Source organism: Pelophylax lessonae (genome assembly GCF_965119305.1).
Source record: "Pelophylax lessonae genome assembly, chromosome: 4".
Classification (NCBI taxonomy): domain Eukaryota; kingdom Metazoa; phylum Chordata; class Amphibia; order Anura; family Ranidae; genus Pelophylax; species Pelophylax lessonae.
This window is the reverse complement of record NC_138771.1, coordinates 306,181,613-306,203,056: the sequence shown is the minus strand read 5'-3', so window position 1 is coordinate 306,203,056 and position 21,444 is coordinate 306,181,613. Positions and strand designations below refer to the sequence as shown.

Sequence of the window (21,444 nt, the reverse complement as noted above, 5' to 3'; positions counted from 1 at the left end):
TGTGTTAATCACAGTAACGGCCGGAAGGATTTTCCCTCCGACAAAGCCGGGGACTGAAGCCACCACAAGAGATCCATTCTGGTTTGGCGACTCAGACACTCACTCTCAGGTCCAAGGACTGAGGTAGTCTGTCCCACCTGGCCAGGATCTCCGCTCGGAGAGATCGTGTGTGAAACTGTGCAAATGGTATCGCCTCGAAGGCCGACACCATCAACCCCAGGGACCGCATGCAGGTCCTGAGTGACGAGGATTCGTTATCCCTGAGGGACCTGAGCTTGGACTGCAGGGTCTGGAGCTTGTCCTTCGGTAAGAACACCTTTGCTTGAGCAGAGTCCAGAACCATTCCCAAATATGGGAGACGAACCGATGGAGAAGAGGTCTACTTCTGAACATAGATGGTCCATCCGAACTCCTGGAGTGTCTGGACCGTGGTGGTCAGACCGTGCAACAGGCTCTGACTGGCACTCGATCTTAACAGGAGATCGTCCAGATATCCCAAGACCGCAATGCCCTGTGCCCGCAGCAGGCCCAGAACAGGCGCCAACACTTTGGTAAAGACCCTTGGAGCCGAGGCGAGACCGAAAGGCAATGCCACAAACTGATAATGATCCTCCGCGGAGGTATCTCTGATGACCCTCGAAAATGGGGATGTGTAGATACGCATCTTTCACGTCGATAGAGGCCAGGAATTCTCCTGGACTCAGGGAGGCCACCACCGAGCGGAGCGATTCCACGCGGAACTTCCGAACTCGCACAAAGCGGTTCAGAGCTTTTAAGTCCAAAATCAGACGCACCTTGCCCTCCTTTCTGGGAACAGTGAACAGATTCAAGTAAAACCCCCGAAATCTGTCCCGATGAGGCATCGGGACGATCACCCCCTGGGCGAGGAGGTCCTGTACTGCTTGATGCAGGTCTTGTAACCGCCCTGGGGTCAAATGAAAATTTGAGGGAAGGAATCTGTCCGCTGGCCGCAAAAGAAATTTGATCTTGTACCCGATCGAATGATTTCCTGAACCCACCTGTCCGGAATTCAGAGCAGCCAAGGTTGGAGGAAACCTCGCAAACGTCCTACCACCCCTGAAATGGGTGAGGGCGTCCCTTCAGGCAGAGGCGGATTTTGGTTTGCCGGCCCAGGGCTTTCTCTGGCCACCCTGGCCCTTGAAGGGTTTTTACCCTTGTTCTGTGCCTTGAAGGCACCAAAGGACCTCTGATTTGGTTTAAAGGCGGGACCCCGCTTGCAGCGGAAAAACTTGCCCTTTGGATTCTGGGGCAGCAGAGTGCTCTTGCCCCCAGTGACTCCTTTAACCAATTTATCCAGGGATTCTCCAAAAAGGCGAGAACCCGCATAAGGAATGCCAGCCACCGTCTTTCTGGACTTCTGGTCAGTCGACCAGCTTTTCAACCAGATCAGTCGACGGTTAAGTACCGCGACACTGGACAGACGCGCAGCTAACGGGGCCTCATTTAAGGCCGCATCGCACAAATACATGACCCCTTGATAAACCTGGTCCACCATCTCCAAGGTAGTAGGGGGGCAGAATCAGCCACAAGGGTGCGTCTTATCTCCTTGGTCCAATCCGCCACAGCCTGAGCCACCATGACAGAGCCAAAAATAGGTTTTAGCATGGAACCCGCCACCATGTAAGCATGGCGGGCAAGTGATTCCAGCCTCCTATCCGTAGGATCCCTAAATACCGGAGAATCTTCGGTAGGAACCAGAGTAGCCTTGTTCAATCTGGCCGCAGTGTGATCCACTTGAGGAGCCACACACCAGTGCAAAACCGTAGGAGACGCAAAAGGGTAAAGAAGTTGAAACCTTTTTGGCACCGTGGAGGTGTGTTTTAAACTGCGCCATTGCTCATTCACTGTGGGATGAAACTCAGCGGGGCAAGGAAAACCCTGCGCCGTCTTGCGGGTCCTGTGTGTGCCAAAAGATGACACAATGCCCGGAGGATTGGGCTCATCCTCTAAATGTAGCGTTTCTTTCTTGTACAAAAGTTTTTATTTTGAAAAAAAAAAGGCATTAACATACATCAAAAACACGATACAAGTGTACAATTGGATAAGAAAAACTGGAACGCAGAGAACTAGATATTGGCAGAACATGTTACAGACACAGTACGTGCGCCAACCGGGAAACAACACGGACCAAATAATGAATATCGTCAGGAAAAGGTTCATTACGTTCCAACGAGCAAACAAAGGCTGAACCTGAGAGTACCAAGCCAGAAAGGAAAACATCAGTACGAGACAAAGAAAAGGAAAAAAGGGAAGAGTGTGAAGGTGGGACAAACAATAAGAGAGACGACAAAGAGAGAAGCTAAGGAAACGATGGGGAAGAGGAAGGGGGGGGGGGAAATAGGTCCTGCGGGGTGCGCGCCCAGGAGGCATTCAAAGAGAGAGAAGGGTGGTCTGGAATCTAGAAGGGGCCACGGTCAAGATCCAGGGGTCCATGTAGTGTTTCTTTCATGGCAAGAATCAGCGCATCCATAGCTGCGCGTTCTTCAGGCGTCCCAGGGGGGGGAATCATCCACCCCTGCAACCTCCGCCTCCCCCTCAGACTGAGAAGAGTGAGACCCTTCAAGGGGTACGCTGCCTACAGCAACCATGTCACATTCAGAATCAGAAGACAAAGAAATCCTAGGCCTTTTTTCTAGCAGCACATTCAGTCATCAGCACATCCATTTTGGACACCAAAGTCGCCACTACAGCAGCCAAATGTCCTGAGATTCCATTGCAAAAAAAAACAATTTTTTTTTTACTTTGGTACTGGCCCTTTAAGCGCACCGCGGATCCTTGAAGCACACCGCTACAAAGACTGTGGAACACAGACCCCCCGCAGGGACAAACTGAAAGTCAGGAAGAAGTACAAGTACGAGTAAAAGGAGGACAGCAGAACAGAGCCCCACAAGTGTGTTACCACCGCTGTCGGTCGCTCCTGAGTGAAAGAAGGAAGTGATGTCACCGCCAGAGACTGAACTGAGGCTGCAGGCTAAGGGAAAATGGTTGCCTATAGAGAGTAATGGGAGGCTTTGGTAAAATGGCCGCCGACATGTGCTCAGAACGATCGTTTGCCACACACAAGATGGCGCCGCAAGGCGCCAAAATACACTACATTTTATGCTGTATAAGCGCCCATAGTGAAGCCAGACATGCTGCCCACACCTAAAATGGCGGACAGGCGGTTTTTAACCCCCGCAGCGGTCGCCACACGTGTCTGTACCTCCAAGCACCCTAAAGTGACACAGGAGAGGGACCCCCAAAAACCCCACACAGCGCTGGCTGTGAGAGAAAAACCCCCACAGGGACCGGGATCAGGGAGCCCAAAACGCACAGACATAGGGGACACCACAGACACACAGGACTGCCAGCCCCAGACAGAGGCCCCACACAGAGTGTACTTACCTGTACTCGATGGCGTGGGGTGCCTCATATCAACGGGAAACCACCCACCCTCAGATGGCAGGGGGTGCCGTCAGCCAAAAAACGCAGGACACCAGTAGCGCACGGGCGAACCGTAGCTGTGTCCGGTGAGGTAGCCACCTCACAGGCTGCATCCGTGAGGACAGGGATGGGTCGTTTGTGAGGCCAGGGCGAACACATAGCCTATCAAACGCTCGATGTCGGGCTGGGATTCCATCTGACCCTCTGTCCTGGAGAACCAGGACGATCAGTCCGACTCCCAGCTCCGCAAACGCCGTCTTCATCCGAAGAACCGACTAACTAACACTGACAAAATAAACAGCTAGTAATGCAAAGAAAAAACACATTTGTAGAAAATAAAATCATAAAATACAAGAAGAAGGCTGAGACTGTAGCCCCAGCACAGGGAAGCCTATCTACTCCTTAACTAGGCAGAAGACAAACTGAGTTGGGATGGCTGATGCAGGGGGTATTGGACCAGTGGGACAGCCCCCATAGGTGTGTCTATGTAAATGCTTTGTTTTTTAACAAGTCTTGTGCCTAGTTACTCCTGTGGAGATTAAGTCAATACCCCATTGGTGAAGACTGTATGAGTGGGCGGCGACTGTCGGAGCACGTAAGAGAAATACATTTTTGTGCACACAGATACCATGTCAGGATTTAAAACATTGTGCATGCCTGAAATGGAGACAAACTACCTTAGCTAAAATTGCCCAGAGGTGATGCTTTAAAAGCCTTTACAGGTTACTAGTTTAGAGTTAATCCCGAATTATGGCCCTAGATTTATTGCTCTCACGCAAACCTTTGCAGCAATACCTCCTACGTGTGGTGCAATAGCTTTTGTGTGTATGCACAGGTTGATGGGGTGCTTTTAATTTTTTCTTAAATTACATTTAAATATATTTATTTTTTTGTTTACACTTTTTTTTTACCCCATTTAACTTTATTGCTATCACAAGGAGGTTAATAAGCACTTGTGACAGCTTTGGGTAGGCGACAGGTAAGTACTCTTTAGGGAGATATCAGAGGTCTCCCCTGCCCACCACAGCAGCTAAGCACAGTTCATACTTGGTTAGCTTCTTCCTTTACTGTAACAACCAGGGAGTGAGCTCTAAAACTGAAAGTGACCAAATCTTCATCACTACCAGGTTAAGCTGCTATGGAGTTATGGAGTTGGGGAATGGATCTACATCTCCTTCGTGTGAAGCTGTCCTGGCTGCCTATGGCTGTCCTGGACTCTCTAGAGGAATGGCATAGCCTGGGAACCACTACAGCGGTGGTAGGTTGGGGAGGGGGGGGGACTTTTCACAGCCCTGATCACTGATATGAAACAGCCAATCATCTGAAAAAAAGAAAAGAACAGTACCAAGATCATGGCTGCAGTTGCAGCTATAGTCTTGTACTAACCACTTGCTCACAGGACTTATATACTGTATGTATGTCGGTCAGCATGTGGTTAACAAATTTTTGTTACTTTGCATTTAAGTTCATAGACTGAATATACTGACAAAGTTAACATACCTGCATGGTCATCTGGATCCAATCCATTCTGTAAACTTCTTAATTTTGTGCTTACAAGATCCAACAACTCCATCGGAGTCTACAAAATTAAGTATTTTACTTATATACTGATTTTAAAGTACATTTACTGTTTATCACAGCTTTTATGATGCACATTCAAATTTCAAAAGAAACGTATGGAGGAAAGGTAATGTAATGGACATTTGAATTACCTACAAAACCCTTTACTTGGAGCATAATATAGGACGCAGACCTATCAAGACCACCTTCAGAGGACAGCACTTGAAAACAAAGTTGTTAGGACAGCCCATGTAACCCCTCACTCTCCCTGGGATCTTTTTTTTTTTTTTTTTTTTTTAGCAAGTCTTGTACTGTACACCAAGAAAAGAACTTTACAGGCAAATCAAAAATGCTTATTTCTAAAGCACACAGTACTGGACACTGGCTTCCATTATTACCATGAGACATCCCCAAACAATACAGCTAGATGGTGAGCAACACAGCAAACCATGCCAAAAGACCCAAGATGAGGGAATCATATTACCAAACTCAGAGTGCCTTTAAAGCACCTTCCAATCAAATCTGGTGTTAGAGACTTGCAAGAAGTCAATTTCCTAGAGTTAGGCAGCATAGGAATGTCAGAGGTTCCTTAGGACTTGGACTTCAACAGCCAAGCTGTCAACACCAGAGATTGTAAAGCAGAATAGTAGATTGATGCTTGAGACGGCAGGCTGGGTCGGTCGAAAAGTGCACACCGAGTGCATCTCAGGAGCAGAGAATGCCTTAGTACCAAGCCCCCCTGGGCCAGTTGGTGCCACCAGGATCACCACATGGCCTCCATCCCGAACCTGTGAAACAGTCGAGGAAGAATCCATAGCAGGGGAAAGTCATAGATTAGCTGGAACTGATCCCACCGGGTTGCCACTGTGAATGTCTGGAATCCCTGATCCTGGCCACAAACCTATCCTCCTTATTAAAAGCAGGATGCCAACAGATCCGCATCTGGCATCCCCCAATGGTGACAGATGTTTTTTGCATTCAGGTGATGAATAGTCCACCTGGCAACCATTTACTCTGGGAATATGGACTGCAGACAAGACTAGAAATATACCTTTTGGTGCTGCCCTGATAATTTTTGTAAGCCATGGCTGTGACACTGTCTGACTGAACCCTCTTCGGTCCTCCCCAAAGCTGGTCAGGCCATCATATCAGATAAAAAAGGTAAATGGCCCATAGCTCAGGAAAGTTGATAAAAGTCTAGACTGCATCAAGAAACACATCCTTTGGGCCATTTCTGTCCCAAGGACTTCTCTCCAGCTCAAAAGGCTGAAATCTGTTGTGAAAACTATCCAGGTTAACAGGAAAAAGGACTTCCCCAATTCTGACTGAAGGGATAGGGTAGTCAGCCACCAAGACCCTGAAATCCCAATCTTGGTAGACAGATGCATGGGCTGATCAATGTACACATTTGCCAGCACACCATTGAACCTTAAGTAACATACACATGTTTTTATTGAAAGAGATCACACCACAGTAGAAAGTGTTAATGTTTCAGGGGCCATGTAGGACCCCCTTCATCAGGCACGTGATGAGGTACATGGGCTGGTCCCTCACAGTCAGTACTTTGACCTGTAGAGGCTTGGAGTAACACTGCACCTCAAAGAAGGGCATCATAAGGCCCAGAGCTGCACGATTATTTGCTTAAAAATCGCAATCTCAATTCACCCCTCCACGATCTTAAAATGGCATGTCCTCGATTCATACAGAGCTGTTCTCTGCTCGCAGCTGTCAAAAAAAAAAAGCCTCCGGAAAATGTTTATCAACATTGTTAAGGCTGCGAGAGCTATAAACAAATGTTTCACAATGTGTCATTTTGTTCTTTTAGATCAAAGGAATGAATTTAGGTCTGTAAAGGAGGGCAGTTTAACCACTTAAAGACTAAGCCTTTGTCTGACACTTGTTGCTTACAAGTTAAAATCAGTATTTTTTGCTAGAAAATTACTTTTCGCAGAGACCCTAGAGAATAAAATGGCGATCATTGCAATCTTTTTTTTTATGTCACACTGTATTTGTGCAGAAGTCTTTTAAATGCAGTTTATTGGGAAAAAACACACTTTAATGAATTTAAAACTAAACTGTAAAGTTAGCACAATTTTTTTGTATAATGTAAAAGATGTTACACCATGAATTGTGATCTTTATTCATTATCGATCCTGATAATAGTCTGAGAGCACAATGATTGATTGCAGCAAGTATCTTTGTCAGGACCCAGGGGGCTGTAGACAGGTCAAAGGGGGAACCACAAACTGGAATTGCTTCTAACCCACCACAATTATAAGCTAGAAACCGCCTGTTAGAGAGGTCATCCATCATCAAAGGGCACTAGAAATACTAGAGCAAAAAAAAAAGGGATTTCTGGGAGCGAGAGCGATTACATGGGCTATCCTAACCGCTTTGTTTGCCAGTTTCGTTGCCCCACTGCACAGAGCAGGTAAGTATACCATGTTTGTTATTTAAATAAAAACAAAATTGCCTTTTGAGCCGGTTCACACTACCACGACCAGAAAGTCGCCCCGTGACTTGTTAAGAGACTTGGAAGAGACTTGGAAGAGACTTGGAAGAGACTTGGAAGAGACTTGGAAGAGACTTGGAAGAGACTTGGAAGAGACTTGGAAGAGACTTGGAAGAGACTTGTGCACTACTTTGAAGAGACAGGTGACTTTGTCTGTGGGTAATGCCTGGCTAATCTCTTTCTTCTTCCTGGAAAGTCTGATAACAAGTCGTGTCAATTAAGATAAGGAGGCGACTCCCATTGAAGTATATGAGACAGTCGGATCACAGGTCGCCTCAAAGTAGTACAGGACTCTTTTCTGAAGTCGGAGCGACTTCAGTAGTGCCAATTAAGACAGCACTGATTGATTAACATTGCTTTTGTTATATCAAGCGACCTGGGGCTACACAAGTCGCCTCACAAGTCGTGCTAGTGTGAATGGGCTCTTAATATCACTAGAACTACAAGAAAACCATTCTTCCATTAAGATCAATCAGCATAGTAAAATGTTGTTAAAAAAAAGCAGGTCTCACTTTCATCACAAATTCCAAATATAAGGGGTTTATTTCTCATTTCAAGATACTTAGTGGAGCCGTGCAAATTATTCAATTTTCCCCCTTGAGCAAGCTGTGCATCCAGGACAGCTGGTTTAAAACAGATACAGCCTATGACTGAGGTTTTCTTTGTCTTTACTACATTTTTTTTTTTTTTTCAATGCAAATCTCAGCTGAAAAAAGTAGTAAAGAATATCACATTTTAAAACTAGTCCACAGAACACAGGCACTTACCTTAAAGAGTTCACTGGATTTTTCTATTGAAAACACTGCAAATTCTTCACTTTGTGCTTTTGATACCACGGTGTTCTGCACAATCGCTTTAGTAAAGGTTTTCATCACTATAGCCTTGTTATCAAACTGAAAATGGAGAAGACAGACATTATTCGTCAAAGTGCATTTTTTTTTTTTTTTAATAATGGAAAAACTTATGTGTTCTTTTTATAAATCTAAAGTTTTTCTTTATTAACTATAACTCAAATGACTTCTAAATATAGGGCTTGAAGTGTTTTTTTCCCCTGATTATGCACTGCAGCAGTACCTGCAATTAATGTTACAAAGCTCTTCATAGCAACCGAGAGCTGCTTTATCCAATCCAATGAAAGCGGATGGATGGTTTAGATCTGATCAAATTGCAATTTTTCTACAACCCACAGAAGCACAATGTTTGTTTCAATTACAAGCCCAAAAGTTTTGTGGAAAATAATTGGTTTCCAAGAGCAAGTAAATAAAACAATTTCCAGTTTTGGGCTCTGCACTTCTTGGAACTCTTTAACCACTTGCCGACCAGGCTTTTTTTTTGGCACTTTGTGTTTAAAAGTTTAAATCAGTATTTTTTGCTAGAAAAACAGAGTTAGGTACCTGGTCCTTTTTTTCTAGGAAGTCTTCCAGGACAGCATCTTAAAGATAGGTCTCCCAACAAAAACAGGAAACCACTCATCTACCATTTTAAAAGGCTGTCACATACCTCAGTACCTTAGTAATATACAAGTACCGGAGGAACAAGCAGCAAATATACACTATCCTTCCATAAAACTTCTGCCTAAAAAAAAAAAAAAATTTATAGGGATGGATAGGAGTGCTGCCCTGGAAGACTTCCTAGAAAAAAAGAGTTACCAGGTACCCAACTCTGGGGGTCTATAGCCTGAAGGAACTTTCCACTGAAAGATTAGTCTTGGCTGGACAGGAAACTTTTCCTCTAATATTTGACAGGAAACTTTTCCTGTAATATTTTGTATTTTTATCTGGCAGATCGTGTCTGGCGTAACTCCTGCTTTCTCCTCATATAAAGATGGTCAGGCCCTGGTAGAATGGGCTGTGACCCCCTTGGGTGGTACCTGGTTGAGATTGGTAGATGTAAGAGATGCTAGTCTGATTTAACTGCCAGCTCTGTGGAGCCATTGAGGCAAACCCCTTCCTCTGTCCATACTGATGTCAAAGATTTTGGAAATGACCACTGACTCCACTTATAACTATAAAGAGTAGCAGGGAACCCCTAAATTAAATCAGTTTTAGGAATCATACTAGATTGATTACTATGTGGGCCATTGAAATAATGCTCCATCCACTGGAGACAATAGGGACCAAAAACCCCTTATAGCGGTGATCAGAATGCCACCCTAAAAAAATGGCCATAAAAAAAAAAAAAAAAAAAAACCTTTGCAATGATGCCACTTGGTTTGCTAAGTGTCATTGGCCCCGGGACCACCCAGGCACCATCTAATGAGCAACCAATCAGGCACTGTAAGCATGGAGACTCTGCTTTTCATCCCTGGTTGGGATGAGATCACCCATACCTAAATTGGAGTGAACCACTGTATAGACTATAGAGACCGGAGCATAAAACAGTATAGTAGAATTCCATGATACCTAGAACCTCTGAGGAAGAGGGTTCTCCCTCAAAACGCGTTAGCCATATGGACACCTTCAAGCTTTCCTGTCACAACTAAGTATTACGTTCCTGTGGTCTCTGGACAGCTGAAGGGACTCTCTCCTTTTCGCTTGTTTATAGCGTACTCTTGTGAGTAAAATATATTTTGTTTTTTACTATTTTTTTTTTATAAATATCTTATGGTATTGCACTAGGTCGGTGCGCCCTTCTCTTGTCTCTTTGCTTTCAATTGAACATGCATGGCCAGCCTTAACCCGGTCAGGCCTTGTAGTAAATTAAAACTGCTAACATCCTGAGCCTGAAAATGTAGCCAGAGCAGTCAGAAGTACACCACCTGCCTATGATAACAAGCAGCCATGAGGCACAGGTTTGTCTATGCAGCCCTTGTATAGAGGACTAGTCCAAGATGCAGTCAATTATATGTTGCAGGATCCACACCAAAACCAAGCACAAAGACCTGATTGCACCCAGACTGAAGTCTGACATTTTTTTACAGAGGAGACTAATCCTTTTAGGACTCACAGGGATTATTTTGCCACAGGTTTGCTTATGCACTTTTGGCAAAGATTTTTGGCCCAGCTGGCTGCCATTTGCCCTCATAGGAAGCATATGCTTAGGGAGGGAATGTGCGCTGCTGGTCTTAGTCAAAATTACTGCTACCACTAATTAGCATTATGTGCATAGTCATTTGGCAAGTAGAGGTCAGCATGCTCTGGCTTACCTTGGAGCAGTCCTGGCTCGTAGGCTCTGCAGGGCAGGATGGTGCAGCATCCAACATTGTCAGCTTCAAGCAAACATCCAACACATGTTCCCTGAAAGCTTTCCTGCCCCAGCCCCACCCCCAACTGCCCCACCAGTAGCATGGGTGGACACATGCCGGCTGATAGTGTGCTCTGTCCTTCCTGCTGCAGAAGGTGTCTGGCTCTGTAAGATTAAGGTTGCATGTTCCAGGTTCGAAAAAACAGCACCTTGGCGAAACCAGAAGGGATGTCACTCGCTGCACCCAATCAGGATGTACCTGCAAGTGACGCAACCAGAAGTGTGGTGTACCGCACATCCGCTCACACCTCTACCAAGATGGCGCCGGTCAGAAGTGATGTCACCACGCCCCACGAGCAGCAGGTAGGAGCCAGTGCCTGGGGGAAAAAGAGCAAGTGCCTCCTGGCTCTGCAGCAATGAGCGAGACCACTCAAGGTGCCATTGATTCGAAGCTTGTAAATAGGTGGGGGGGGCATTACTTACCCCCCCAGTGGCAAAAAAGGAGGGAGTAACCCTGAGGGGGGTCCTCTAGTTGCCCCCTATCCTGAAGCTGCCCAACCTTCCTAGACGCTTGCGCAGGCAGTTGGACGGGGAGGCCCTTGCAACTAGCAGAGTCTAGAAGAAAATAAAATGCTTGTACATCCTGTTCAAGTCACAGCAGTAGAGCCCAGGTCAAATCTGACAGTAAATCGGTCATGAAGACAACTAAGATTTTTTTTTTTTTTTTTTAAGCATCCCTCTGGATGTAGTATAACAGTTTTAGATATTTCCAATAAATAATCAAAAGAACAAACATGTTGTTTGGCTTTTAAAATATGTATACACTTTAATGTGTTGGCACAGTTGCCATCAATAAATGACATTCATGAACACGAATGTCTAGATCAGATCAGCAAGCTTGTTTCATCATACGGCAGCTACAATAACCACCAACTTCAAGTCATCAGCAACCTGCATTTGTTTTACATACCTGCTTCTGCAACCTGTAAGCATCAGATTCAGAGGCAGTTGTCATGAATGTTATTAGTCTGCGGAGCTCTTCTCTTGCTTGTGGCATTAGCAGCCTTAGACAAAGTTGGATGGCTTCCAAAGCTTGGTTTCTTTTTCCTTGTTCTAGAAAAAAACATATGGAGTCTTATTACCTGATCTTTTGGGATATGGGAGTAGGGTACAGCTTTGTCCCGAGATGGTCTCCAACTAATAACCTACATCAATCTTGGGGCTTTTTACTGGAAGATAGAACTTCCTGTGGGAATCTATCAAATAGGACTGGTAAAATAAAAAGAAGCATCAGCTACACACTTCTACCTTCATGGCCTAGGGATTCTATTACACCATAAAAATCCATGGAAAGCATCTGAAACTTTGCTGCAAAATATTCCCATCCCAGGGTTAAAATACTTTATTAATTTTCTAGCATACCAAAAATAGGAAATCCTATATGATCACTTTGCATATCCAATACCCCCCCCCTTAAAAATTTATATAATTATAGGTTTTTCTTAGACCCCCATCAAATGGTTTCTGTATCCCTTAAAATTTAAACCAGCCATCTCAAATTTCCAAAAATATTTCCATCCTATCTTCACATGAATGATAAAATTCTTCCATGTTGCAGATACTGTATATTTTACCCTTTTGAGCCAGTATTTCATTGATGGGCTCTCCTGTGAACACAATTTCTTTGGAATAAGCCCTTTTGCTGCATTCAATAAGTGAGGCATAAGTCATTTTTTATGGTTTTATATAACGTTCAGTACCGTGAAACAAAGTATAGCCATGGATCTCTTGGTAGACCATCCCCACTTTTAATCGGCATTAACTGTGCCGTTTACATAATTCTTGGATACTCCCACCAAATGGGTGTCATAGTTCCCCAACAGAAGTATGAATTTTCAGGCTGATATTTATGTGTCTATTAGGTGTGATATACCATCTTGCTAGACTGTTAAAAATAATCTCTATCGTGTTTATATTTAAATGATGGACCCCCCCTTACCAGTTTCACTTCTTTTCTTTGTTGTTCACTCAAGGCTACCCTAAGTTATTTTTCCTACTTCTCTAAATATGATGAATTTTTGGCTCCAGCATTATAGAGATCTTAAAAATCTAGGCAATACAATGCTTTGGGGCACCCTGTGCATGGAACAATTTTTTTAAAGGAAGTACATTTTACATAGCGCTTATTGGCTGTGGTACGGATGATACAAGATGTCAACTGACAGTGCCTCCCATTCATCCAAACGTAAAAGTGCCCCACTTGTGCCTTAATTTGTGAATTGTGCACATCCTTCCTCGCTTCATAACATTCTTTAACAGTACATTACTGTGCTTTGTCCAAGCTACAAAGGAATCCTAGTTTACTGGCAAAAAATCTTTGTGCCAGTAGGAGGTATTAAAAAGGTGAATTATCCTCCTATTTGGCTTGTCTATAAATGATGTCCTATATCTCAAATACATTGAGCGTGAATATACTCATATCCTTAGAAAACCCCCGAAAACTGTTGCAGAAGCAATATAATTTTCCGCAATGTGGTCTTATTTCGTGCACCTTCAATCCTCTCCCAACATTTTTACCCTGAATTATATATTCAATCTGCAATCTGTGTCAAAATCACTGCCTTATAATGCCTCCTAAAGCCTGGTGCTGCCAAACCTCCCTGTGCTTTATCTTTACTTATTATAGAATATTTTATCCTCGGTTTCTTACCCTGCCAAATGTATTTAGGAACAAGAGCTTTTAATGTCCTAAAATACATTTGGGGTAGATACCTGTAATTTAAAAGCATCTGATACCTATAAAGTACTTTAGGCGATATCCCCATCGTAATATCTATTCACCCGATCCAAGAAAGCGGTCTTACTAAACAAACACTTCACTTAGTTCATTGAACAATGGTATATAGTTGATAGATGATGAGTGGTGCGCTATATCAATATAATATGTATATTCCAAACAATAAACAGTAAATGCAACCTCAAAATATAAACAAAATATATTGGTGCAAAATATATATGGTGTAAAAGTCCCAAGACACAACCGTGTCAATAGTAGGACCACCGACAGTGGTGTATTGGTGACAGGTGATGATTAATTCAAATTGGTGACTTGAAATTCCCTCCACCTGCTGGAATTCCTCCTTACCGGACGGAATAGGGTAAGTGCTTTTCTATTGGAAAAATATACGATCCCGGTGCTCAAACCAAACAGAGTGCTCCCCACTGTGCATTCACAAGAGCCCGTCAGGCCTCTTACCAGATGAATAGGGATACCATGCACTGCTCACTGCTCTCAGATCCAACCGATACCGGCAGCCACGATGGATGTAGAAGTCATGTACCGCTCTACTGTTCTAAGTCGGGTAAGTTTCTAAATCCAGACAGTGCTCATGGCCACTTGTTATGAGTGATTTAAGAGGATCGTTTCACTCAATCAGCTGTTAGTACTCCTGGTCCAGTCATTGTAATGACAACGGCCTAACAGCCCAGACTCTATACAGAAGGTACAATATCCACAGTGACAGGTCACTTAAGCAGGTCATTCACTTCTTCTAAAGATTTATATCTAGAAGCTAGGGAACTATCCTCTTCTTCCAGACATTTCCTTTGCACTGAGGGAGATCCTTTAGTTTTAACTGTGGATTTGACCTGCTCCTCACCGCTGCTGCTGGGGGGCGTCCCCGGGAGATGCCGGACACTTACACGTGAGAAGTGCTGAGTTCAGCTTCCTGGAGCTCCAGGAAGCTGAACTCAGCACTTCTCACGTGTAAGTGTCCGGCATCTCCCGGGGACGCCCCCCAGCAGCAGCGGTGAGGAGCAGGTCAAATCCACAGTTAAAACTAAAGGATCTCCCTCAGTGCAAAGGAAATGTCTGGAAGAAGAGGATAGTTCCCTAGCTTCTAGATATAAATCTTTAGAAGAAGTGGATGACCTGCTTAAGTGACCTGTCACTGTGGATATTGTACCTTCTGTATAGAGTCTGGGCTGTTAGGCCGTTGTCATTACAATGACTGGACCAGGAGTACTAACAGCTGATTGAGTGAAACGATCCTCTTAAATCACTCATAACAAGTGGCCATGAGCACTGTCTGGATTTAGAAACTTACCCGACTTAGAACAGTAGAGCGGTACATGACTTCTACATCCATCGTGGCTGCCGGTATCGGTTGGATCTGAGAGCAGTGAGCAGTGCATGGTATCCCTATTCATCTGGTAAGAGGCCTGACGGGCTCTTGTGAATGCACAGTGGGGAGCACTCTGTTTGGTTTGAGCACCGGGATCGTATATTTTTCCAATAGAAAAGCACTTACCCTATTCCGTCCGGTAAGGAGGAATTCCAGCAGGTGGAGGGAATTTCAAGTCACCAATTTGAATTAATCATCACCTGTCACCAATACACCACTGTCGGTGGTCCTACTATTGACACGGTTGTGTCTTGGGACTTTTACACCATATATATTTTGCACCAATATATTTTGTTTATATTTTGAGGTTGCATTTACTGTTTATTGTTTGGAATATACATATTATATTGATATAGCGCACCACTCATCATCTATCACTTATTATTTTTTATCTGGGAGCAGCATATCACAGACCAGCGCACTTTTCTTTTTACATCAATGGTATATAGGTGGCTTGGTATAAAAGTCTTTGGGTTAGATGTTAACCACTTGCCGTCCACCCTATAGCAGATTTACTGCTGCAGGGCGGATGTTCTGTGCAGAGAAAGATAGCATAGATATAAAAAAAAGATGGGATGGATGCATGGAAAGATGGGATGGATGGATAGAAAGATGGGATAGAAAGAATTGGATGGATAGAAAGAATTGGATGGATAGAAAGATGGGATGGAAATACACACCCCTATAAACACACGTGATTCTGCACTTCTGGTAGGGGCGTGTCACTTCTGCTGTGATTAGTCACAGCAGAAGCCGATTGGCAGGTGCCTGCCAATGGATGTCCGCTGGCACCCACTGATCCCTGAAGACAGAGGTCTGCATTTGTAAACAATGCAGAGTTCTGTCCTGGCAGTGGGGATGTGATAGATTCTTTCGCTACAAAGCAGGGGAAAAAATCCATCACATCCCTAAGTGAAAGCAGCACACAGTGTACACCAAAAACACTGGTTAGGCCCACATTTACCCCTTTGATCGCCCTAGATGTTTAATCCCTTCCCAGCCAGTGTCCTTAGTACAGTGACAGTGCATATTTTTTAGCACTGATTACCGTATTAGTGTCACTGGCTCGCACAAAGTGTCAAAAATGTCAGTGTCATCAGATTGTCCACCGCAATATTGCAGTCCCGCTATAAGGCGCTTATTGCCTCCATTACTAGTAAAAAATAAATAAATAATAATAATAATAAAATTCTAGTATATATCCCATAGTTTGTAGATGCTATAACTTTTGGGCAAAACAATCAATATATGCTTATTGTGATTTAACCAAAAATATGTTTGGTTTTTTTTTTTTTTACAAAATTCTCTGTCTTTTTTTGGAAAACCCAGTGGAGATCAAATACCACCAAAAGAAAGCTGTGTGCGTGTGTTCTTCTCTGTAAGTCATTGTAATAGTCAAGTTCTCGGATTTCGATGGATTTTAAAATTTGACAATTCCCCATAATATTTTCATTCTTTTATTATATTCGGTAATGGTATTCTAGGGCTGGAGACAGAACAAAATTTCATCTGCATATGCAGCTACTTTGTGCTCCTCCACCCCAATCCTCAGTCTCCTTATGTCATCATTAAGTCAAATAGTAGCCAACAGGGGTTCCAATGACAACACAAACAGGAGTGAAAAAGGACACCACTGTCTCATCCCAATAAGTAATTCAAAAGGTTCTGATAAACTGCGATATACTTTAATTATATAGGGTATAGTTCTATGTAGAACATACTCTGGTTTTGATCTAACTATTGCAATAAAACTTTGGCTCTCACAAGCAAGATGACTAGTAATTGTAATGTGCCTCAATATCTTTGGAAATTCTCATGCCCCCAAAGGCTTATTTTTTTTTTTTTTTTTTTTTAAACTGATGGGCATACACAAGTGCAGGTCAGATCAGGGAACGGACGAATGCTGGGAAGTATTCCCTGGACATTTAAACTACAAAATTGGGTTAGACATTTGAACCCAAACCAGACTTTGCTGAAACAAGGAGGAGATCTGAGGAATTTCATGCAAGGCATCACCCAATGCCAGATATTTGGAATACCAATAGAAAATACTTCAATTTTGTGGTTGCCAAGTAAGTCCTTTTGTTACATGACCAACTGTATATCAAAAAATCATTCTCATTTTTATTGCAGTTTCTAGAACTTTGGATGTTAAAATGTGCCCAATATCAGTGTTCTAGGAAGCAATAAATGAGACAGCACATATAGATACTTGAACGTATTTAGGGGAATGTTAACCTGATGTTTCAGCTGTAAGAAGTTAGAGTCTGCCACTAGCTTCATGTATCGCTTGCTGCAGTTCCTGCCTTTGAACATCCCAACATGGAATCTCACTCTCCCTACTGCACCTGAGGGAATCACAGTACTATTTCTGTGTTCTATGGGGCTTCAACAGTTACGTGGGCCTTAAAAAACATAAAAAACACAACATCTCCACAGAAAATTTCCCCAACTAGGCACTGTACACGCACAAAATCTCCATTCATTGTTGTTAAAAGGCTTTTCCCACTATTGAGGCCAATGAGGAACAGCCTTTCCATGGGAATGAATAGAGATTCTTTTGCATAAAAAAAAAAGAAAAAAAAAAAAAAAAAAAAAAAAAAAGAGTGCCTAGTTGGAACATTTATTTTAGAGATGCCGTTCTGCTCCAAGGCTGAATAGCATGAATCACTATAGGAACATGGACAAGAACTTTAAAAAATAAATAAAATGTGCAGTGCTGAGGTCTTAATGCTGGAGTTCCAAACCGATGCAAAATTAAATGTCAACTAAACCCACAAGTATGCACTCACCCACTCATGCACTGAAATCCTGGTGTTAGGTAGATGGGTTTAAGATAGATTTAAGAAATAAAGTTTAAAGGATAAATTCACTTTTAAATAAAAAATAAATGCACATTTTTCTGCAGGTTTAAAAAAAAAAAAAAAAATTAAAAATGTGCATTTACTATTTTTTGTGTTGGGAGCCTGGAAAGTGTTGCCAGGCAGGTCTCTTGCAGACTGACAGTGTAAGCGATCATCATATGAGCAGGCAGTTTTACACTGACCAGAAGAATCCATGAACGATCACAGAGCTCAATAGCACCCTGGCAGTTCATTAAGAACTACAAGCCAACAACCGCCAAGGTGGTCAGGACTAGTAGTACATCAATTCACAGGGATCTGTGAATCAACGATGCGGCCGTGTGGGCGGAGCCCCACATGTCCACGCTTTCTGAATTGTGGCAGCGAGTACGGGGAGAAGATCCCTGGCTTGCTGCCATAAGTGGGGGGAGGGGGGGCAAAGCGGGGGGAGAGGAGTCTGATGCTGAACAGGTTATACCCTAAATATGGGCATAACATGTTCAGAAAGGTGAACTTATTCTTTAATGAATCTCTACCTAGCTGAAAGATATTCTTCACTAAAATCAAAGTCTAAGCCAATGGTTCTCACCCAAGAGTTGAACAACTCCAGCCAGAATCGTAACCATTTGCCCTTCGATAAATGGGTCTCTCTCTTGTGAGTAATATTTTGCAATAACATCAAACAGCATCTTCTTATAAAGATCCAAGTTTTCCTCATTACTCTGTGGTAATTGTTGACTAAGCGTCACAATCTGCTCATCTGGAAAATACTCCAAGCAGTCTACTGCTGCAGCAAGCCATTTATCCAACCTGAAAAATACACAGGTACAATAAACAAAAAAGTATGACATTCTTCAACTCTGATACAGATCATCTAGTATAGTTTTAACCTTTCTTTCAGTAAATAAAATGTGCATTTATAAAATTTCCTAAGGAGCCTGGAAAGCATTGCACCCATAATCAATGGATAGGGGGTACAATGCCAGACTTCTGCTGACAAGCCCTGCATATTTTAGCCCATACCTACATACGGGCTGAATGTTTACAAGCTGCAGGGCTTGTGAATGAATTACGAGGTTGCTCACCAGCAACCCTGCAGTCCATTCAGAACTACAAGTTGTCAGCCACAATGGATGATGGAAGTTGTAGTTTGTGTATTCACAGGAAACTAAATGAATGATGTGGCTATGTGGACCTTTCAAAAGGTTAAAAGTTCTAACACTTCCAGGTGGGGCTCAAGAACCTTCAGGGTGCTTACAGTCAAAGCAGGTGTAGAGGAAAAGACTTTGCAGCTGTAGGAGCGCTAAAAGATCCAAGGCTGGAGACAGCAGGCTGATCCAAATGGAAAGCAGTGCATACTGCATCTACACAACCACTTGTTATTCTGATGCGACAGCAGAAGACTGGGGTGCCTCCAAAACACTAATACAAAGAGAAGACTGTGGCGCGTCAGAGATATCTCTGGTGGCTTTGACCTGTTCAAAGGTCTCAGAAGATCAAAAGTTGTAGTTAACGATTGTGGACAAATTTACCCAATGCTTTGACCTATGCAAAGTCTTGTGACTGCAGTTTAAACCCCTGATGATAGGATGGGGGACTAAAGCCTAGTACACACACAACAATTGTCCGTCTTTTGTCCAGAGTGGTGTTTTGTTGGTTTGAATGTGCCTAGACTGCACACTAATTTTCTCGCCCGACAAAATTCTACTTCTGAAGTGATGTCATGTGTTGGTTTGCTTTCTTTGTGTTCTTTCTTCTCTGAGCATGCCCAGACTTGCTCATTAGATTTTTCCCTGTCGAAATCTGTACTGACTGCACGAAAATCTGCCGTGTTTCGACGGCCAACAAAAATTTTATAGTCTGCACACCAGATTTTTTTCGGCCGAAAAGTCGGTTGTCAGAAGCATCATACTAACAAGCCGAAAAATCGTCAGATCGGTCATCGGGACGAAAATTCCCTGCCGATTTTCGACGCGTGTGTACGAGGCTTTAGTCTCACCCAACGGAGCTGAGGGAGACTACAATGTGGCATTATTCAACTTTAGTCAGAGCTGCAGTTTGTTTTATCAACAGACGCCCCTATTGGGCATAGGCATTAGCTTGGTAAAAGGTGAACTAACCCTTTTATCATCTTGGTCTATCAAAAAAAAAAAAAAAAAAATTACTTTAACCACTTGCCAGCCCCCCTTTCGCAGTAGTTTTACTGCTGCAGGGCGGCCACGCTGCACAGGATCATGTATATATACACACATGATTCTGCACTTTCCGAGTATCGGGCATGAGTGCGCGCCACTGGCAGCTAATCATTCAGTAAACAGGCAGAATGGCAATCTGCCTATGTAAAGAAGGCAAATCGTCGTTCTGTCAGTAAGGAAGGCATGGATCCTGTGTTTCTGCAAAGCAGGATCATGAATGTATTCTTTTCTCTAGTAAAAGCACCTCCCACAAGACAGTAAACACCAGCTAGACACAGTTAACCCTTTGATCACCCCTAATGTTAAAAAATTCTATGTGGGTACAGTGTTGCACGACTGCGCAATAGTCAAAGTAACGCAGCGCCGTAAAGCAAAAAATGGCCTGGCCAGAAGGGGGGCGGGGGGTAAATCTTCCTCAGCTGAAGTGGTTGAAAGCAGACCTTAACCCAAGAGGGGAAGTTCCGCTTGTTGCCTGCTTCTACCTCCAGTCAGATGCGTCATGGCGATCTAAGCCTGAAGTTTGCCCCCCCTCCCCCCCACCAATCCTTCTTCCGAAGCCTTCTGAGACACATCACTACTCTCAGAAGACTAAGGGACAATTCACAAAGCACAGTGCAGCTCGTGAATAAATAGTAGAAATGAGCAGTAGGAAACAGGCCGTGAAACCGCAAGGCTTTACTGCCGAGCTCCCTTACTTACGATGCCGGCATCTGCACCCGAAGCCGATTGAAGAATTGGCTCGAGTGAGGACATCGCTGGATCCCTGGACAGGTAAGTGTCTTTATATTAAAAGGTCAGCAGCTGCAGTATTCAATACTATAGTAAATACTGCAGCTAATGACCTAATTTTTTTTTGGGGGGGGGGGGGCGTGGAGCTTCTCTTTAAAGTAGAATTACATATTAAACATAACTATCCTTAAAAAATGCTCCCTGTCCCCTCCTACCACCTATGCTGACTAACCTGTGTAAAAATAATGCATATACATCTATTTTCAGCCCACTTTGGTCTGGTCACGTGATCCAGCTCGCCTGCATCAACCATCTGTGGCTACAGTGGAGAGGAGGAAGCGGCAACAAAGGATGGGCCAAGTGAGCCTATGGGTGATTTCATTCTAGGCTTTCCCAGCCATTGTCAAGCATTCTTTCCTCTCCAACTGGCTGGCACAAGACATCACGTGACTGGACCAGAGCAGGCTAAAAATAGGCAAGTATACATTTTTTTTGCACTGGTTAGTCAGCACAGATGTTAGGAGGGGGGGGGGGGGATATTTAAAGAGGTTGTAAACCCAAATTTTTTTTTTTCAACCTGAAAGAGAAACACATAATGAGCTAGTATGCATCGCATACTAGCTCATTATTAAGTACTTACCTTAGAATGAGCCCCCGCCGTGCCGCCCGCTTACCTCTATGACGGGCGACGTGTTCAGTCGCCCGTCTTCCGGGATCACGGCATCCGGCCATCTGATTGGCCGGAGCCACGGTGACGTCACTCCCGCGCACGCGCGCGGGAGCCGACGGTCACG

General features: G+C 43.7%; 1 protein-coding gene across 1 annotated transcript in view; it reads right to left on the bottom strand.

Moving 5' to 3' along the window:
- DEPDC4 (DEP domain containing 4) overlaps nt 1–21,444 on the bottom strand; it is a 36,834-nt gene that overhangs the window by 5,636 nt on the left and 9,754 nt on the right. The window contains exons 5-8 of the mRNA XM_082256608.1: nt 18,316–18,536; nt 11,670–11,812; nt 8,284–8,409; nt 4,945–5,023 (exon numbers count right to left, since the gene is read on the bottom strand). Coding sequence (XP_082112734.1) covers nt 4,945–5,023; nt 8,284–8,409; nt 11,670–11,812; nt 18,316–18,536 — 569 coding nt within the window. The remainder of the gene's footprint in view (nt 1–4,944; nt 5,024–8,283; nt 8,410–11,669; nt 11,813–18,315; nt 18,537–21,444) is intronic.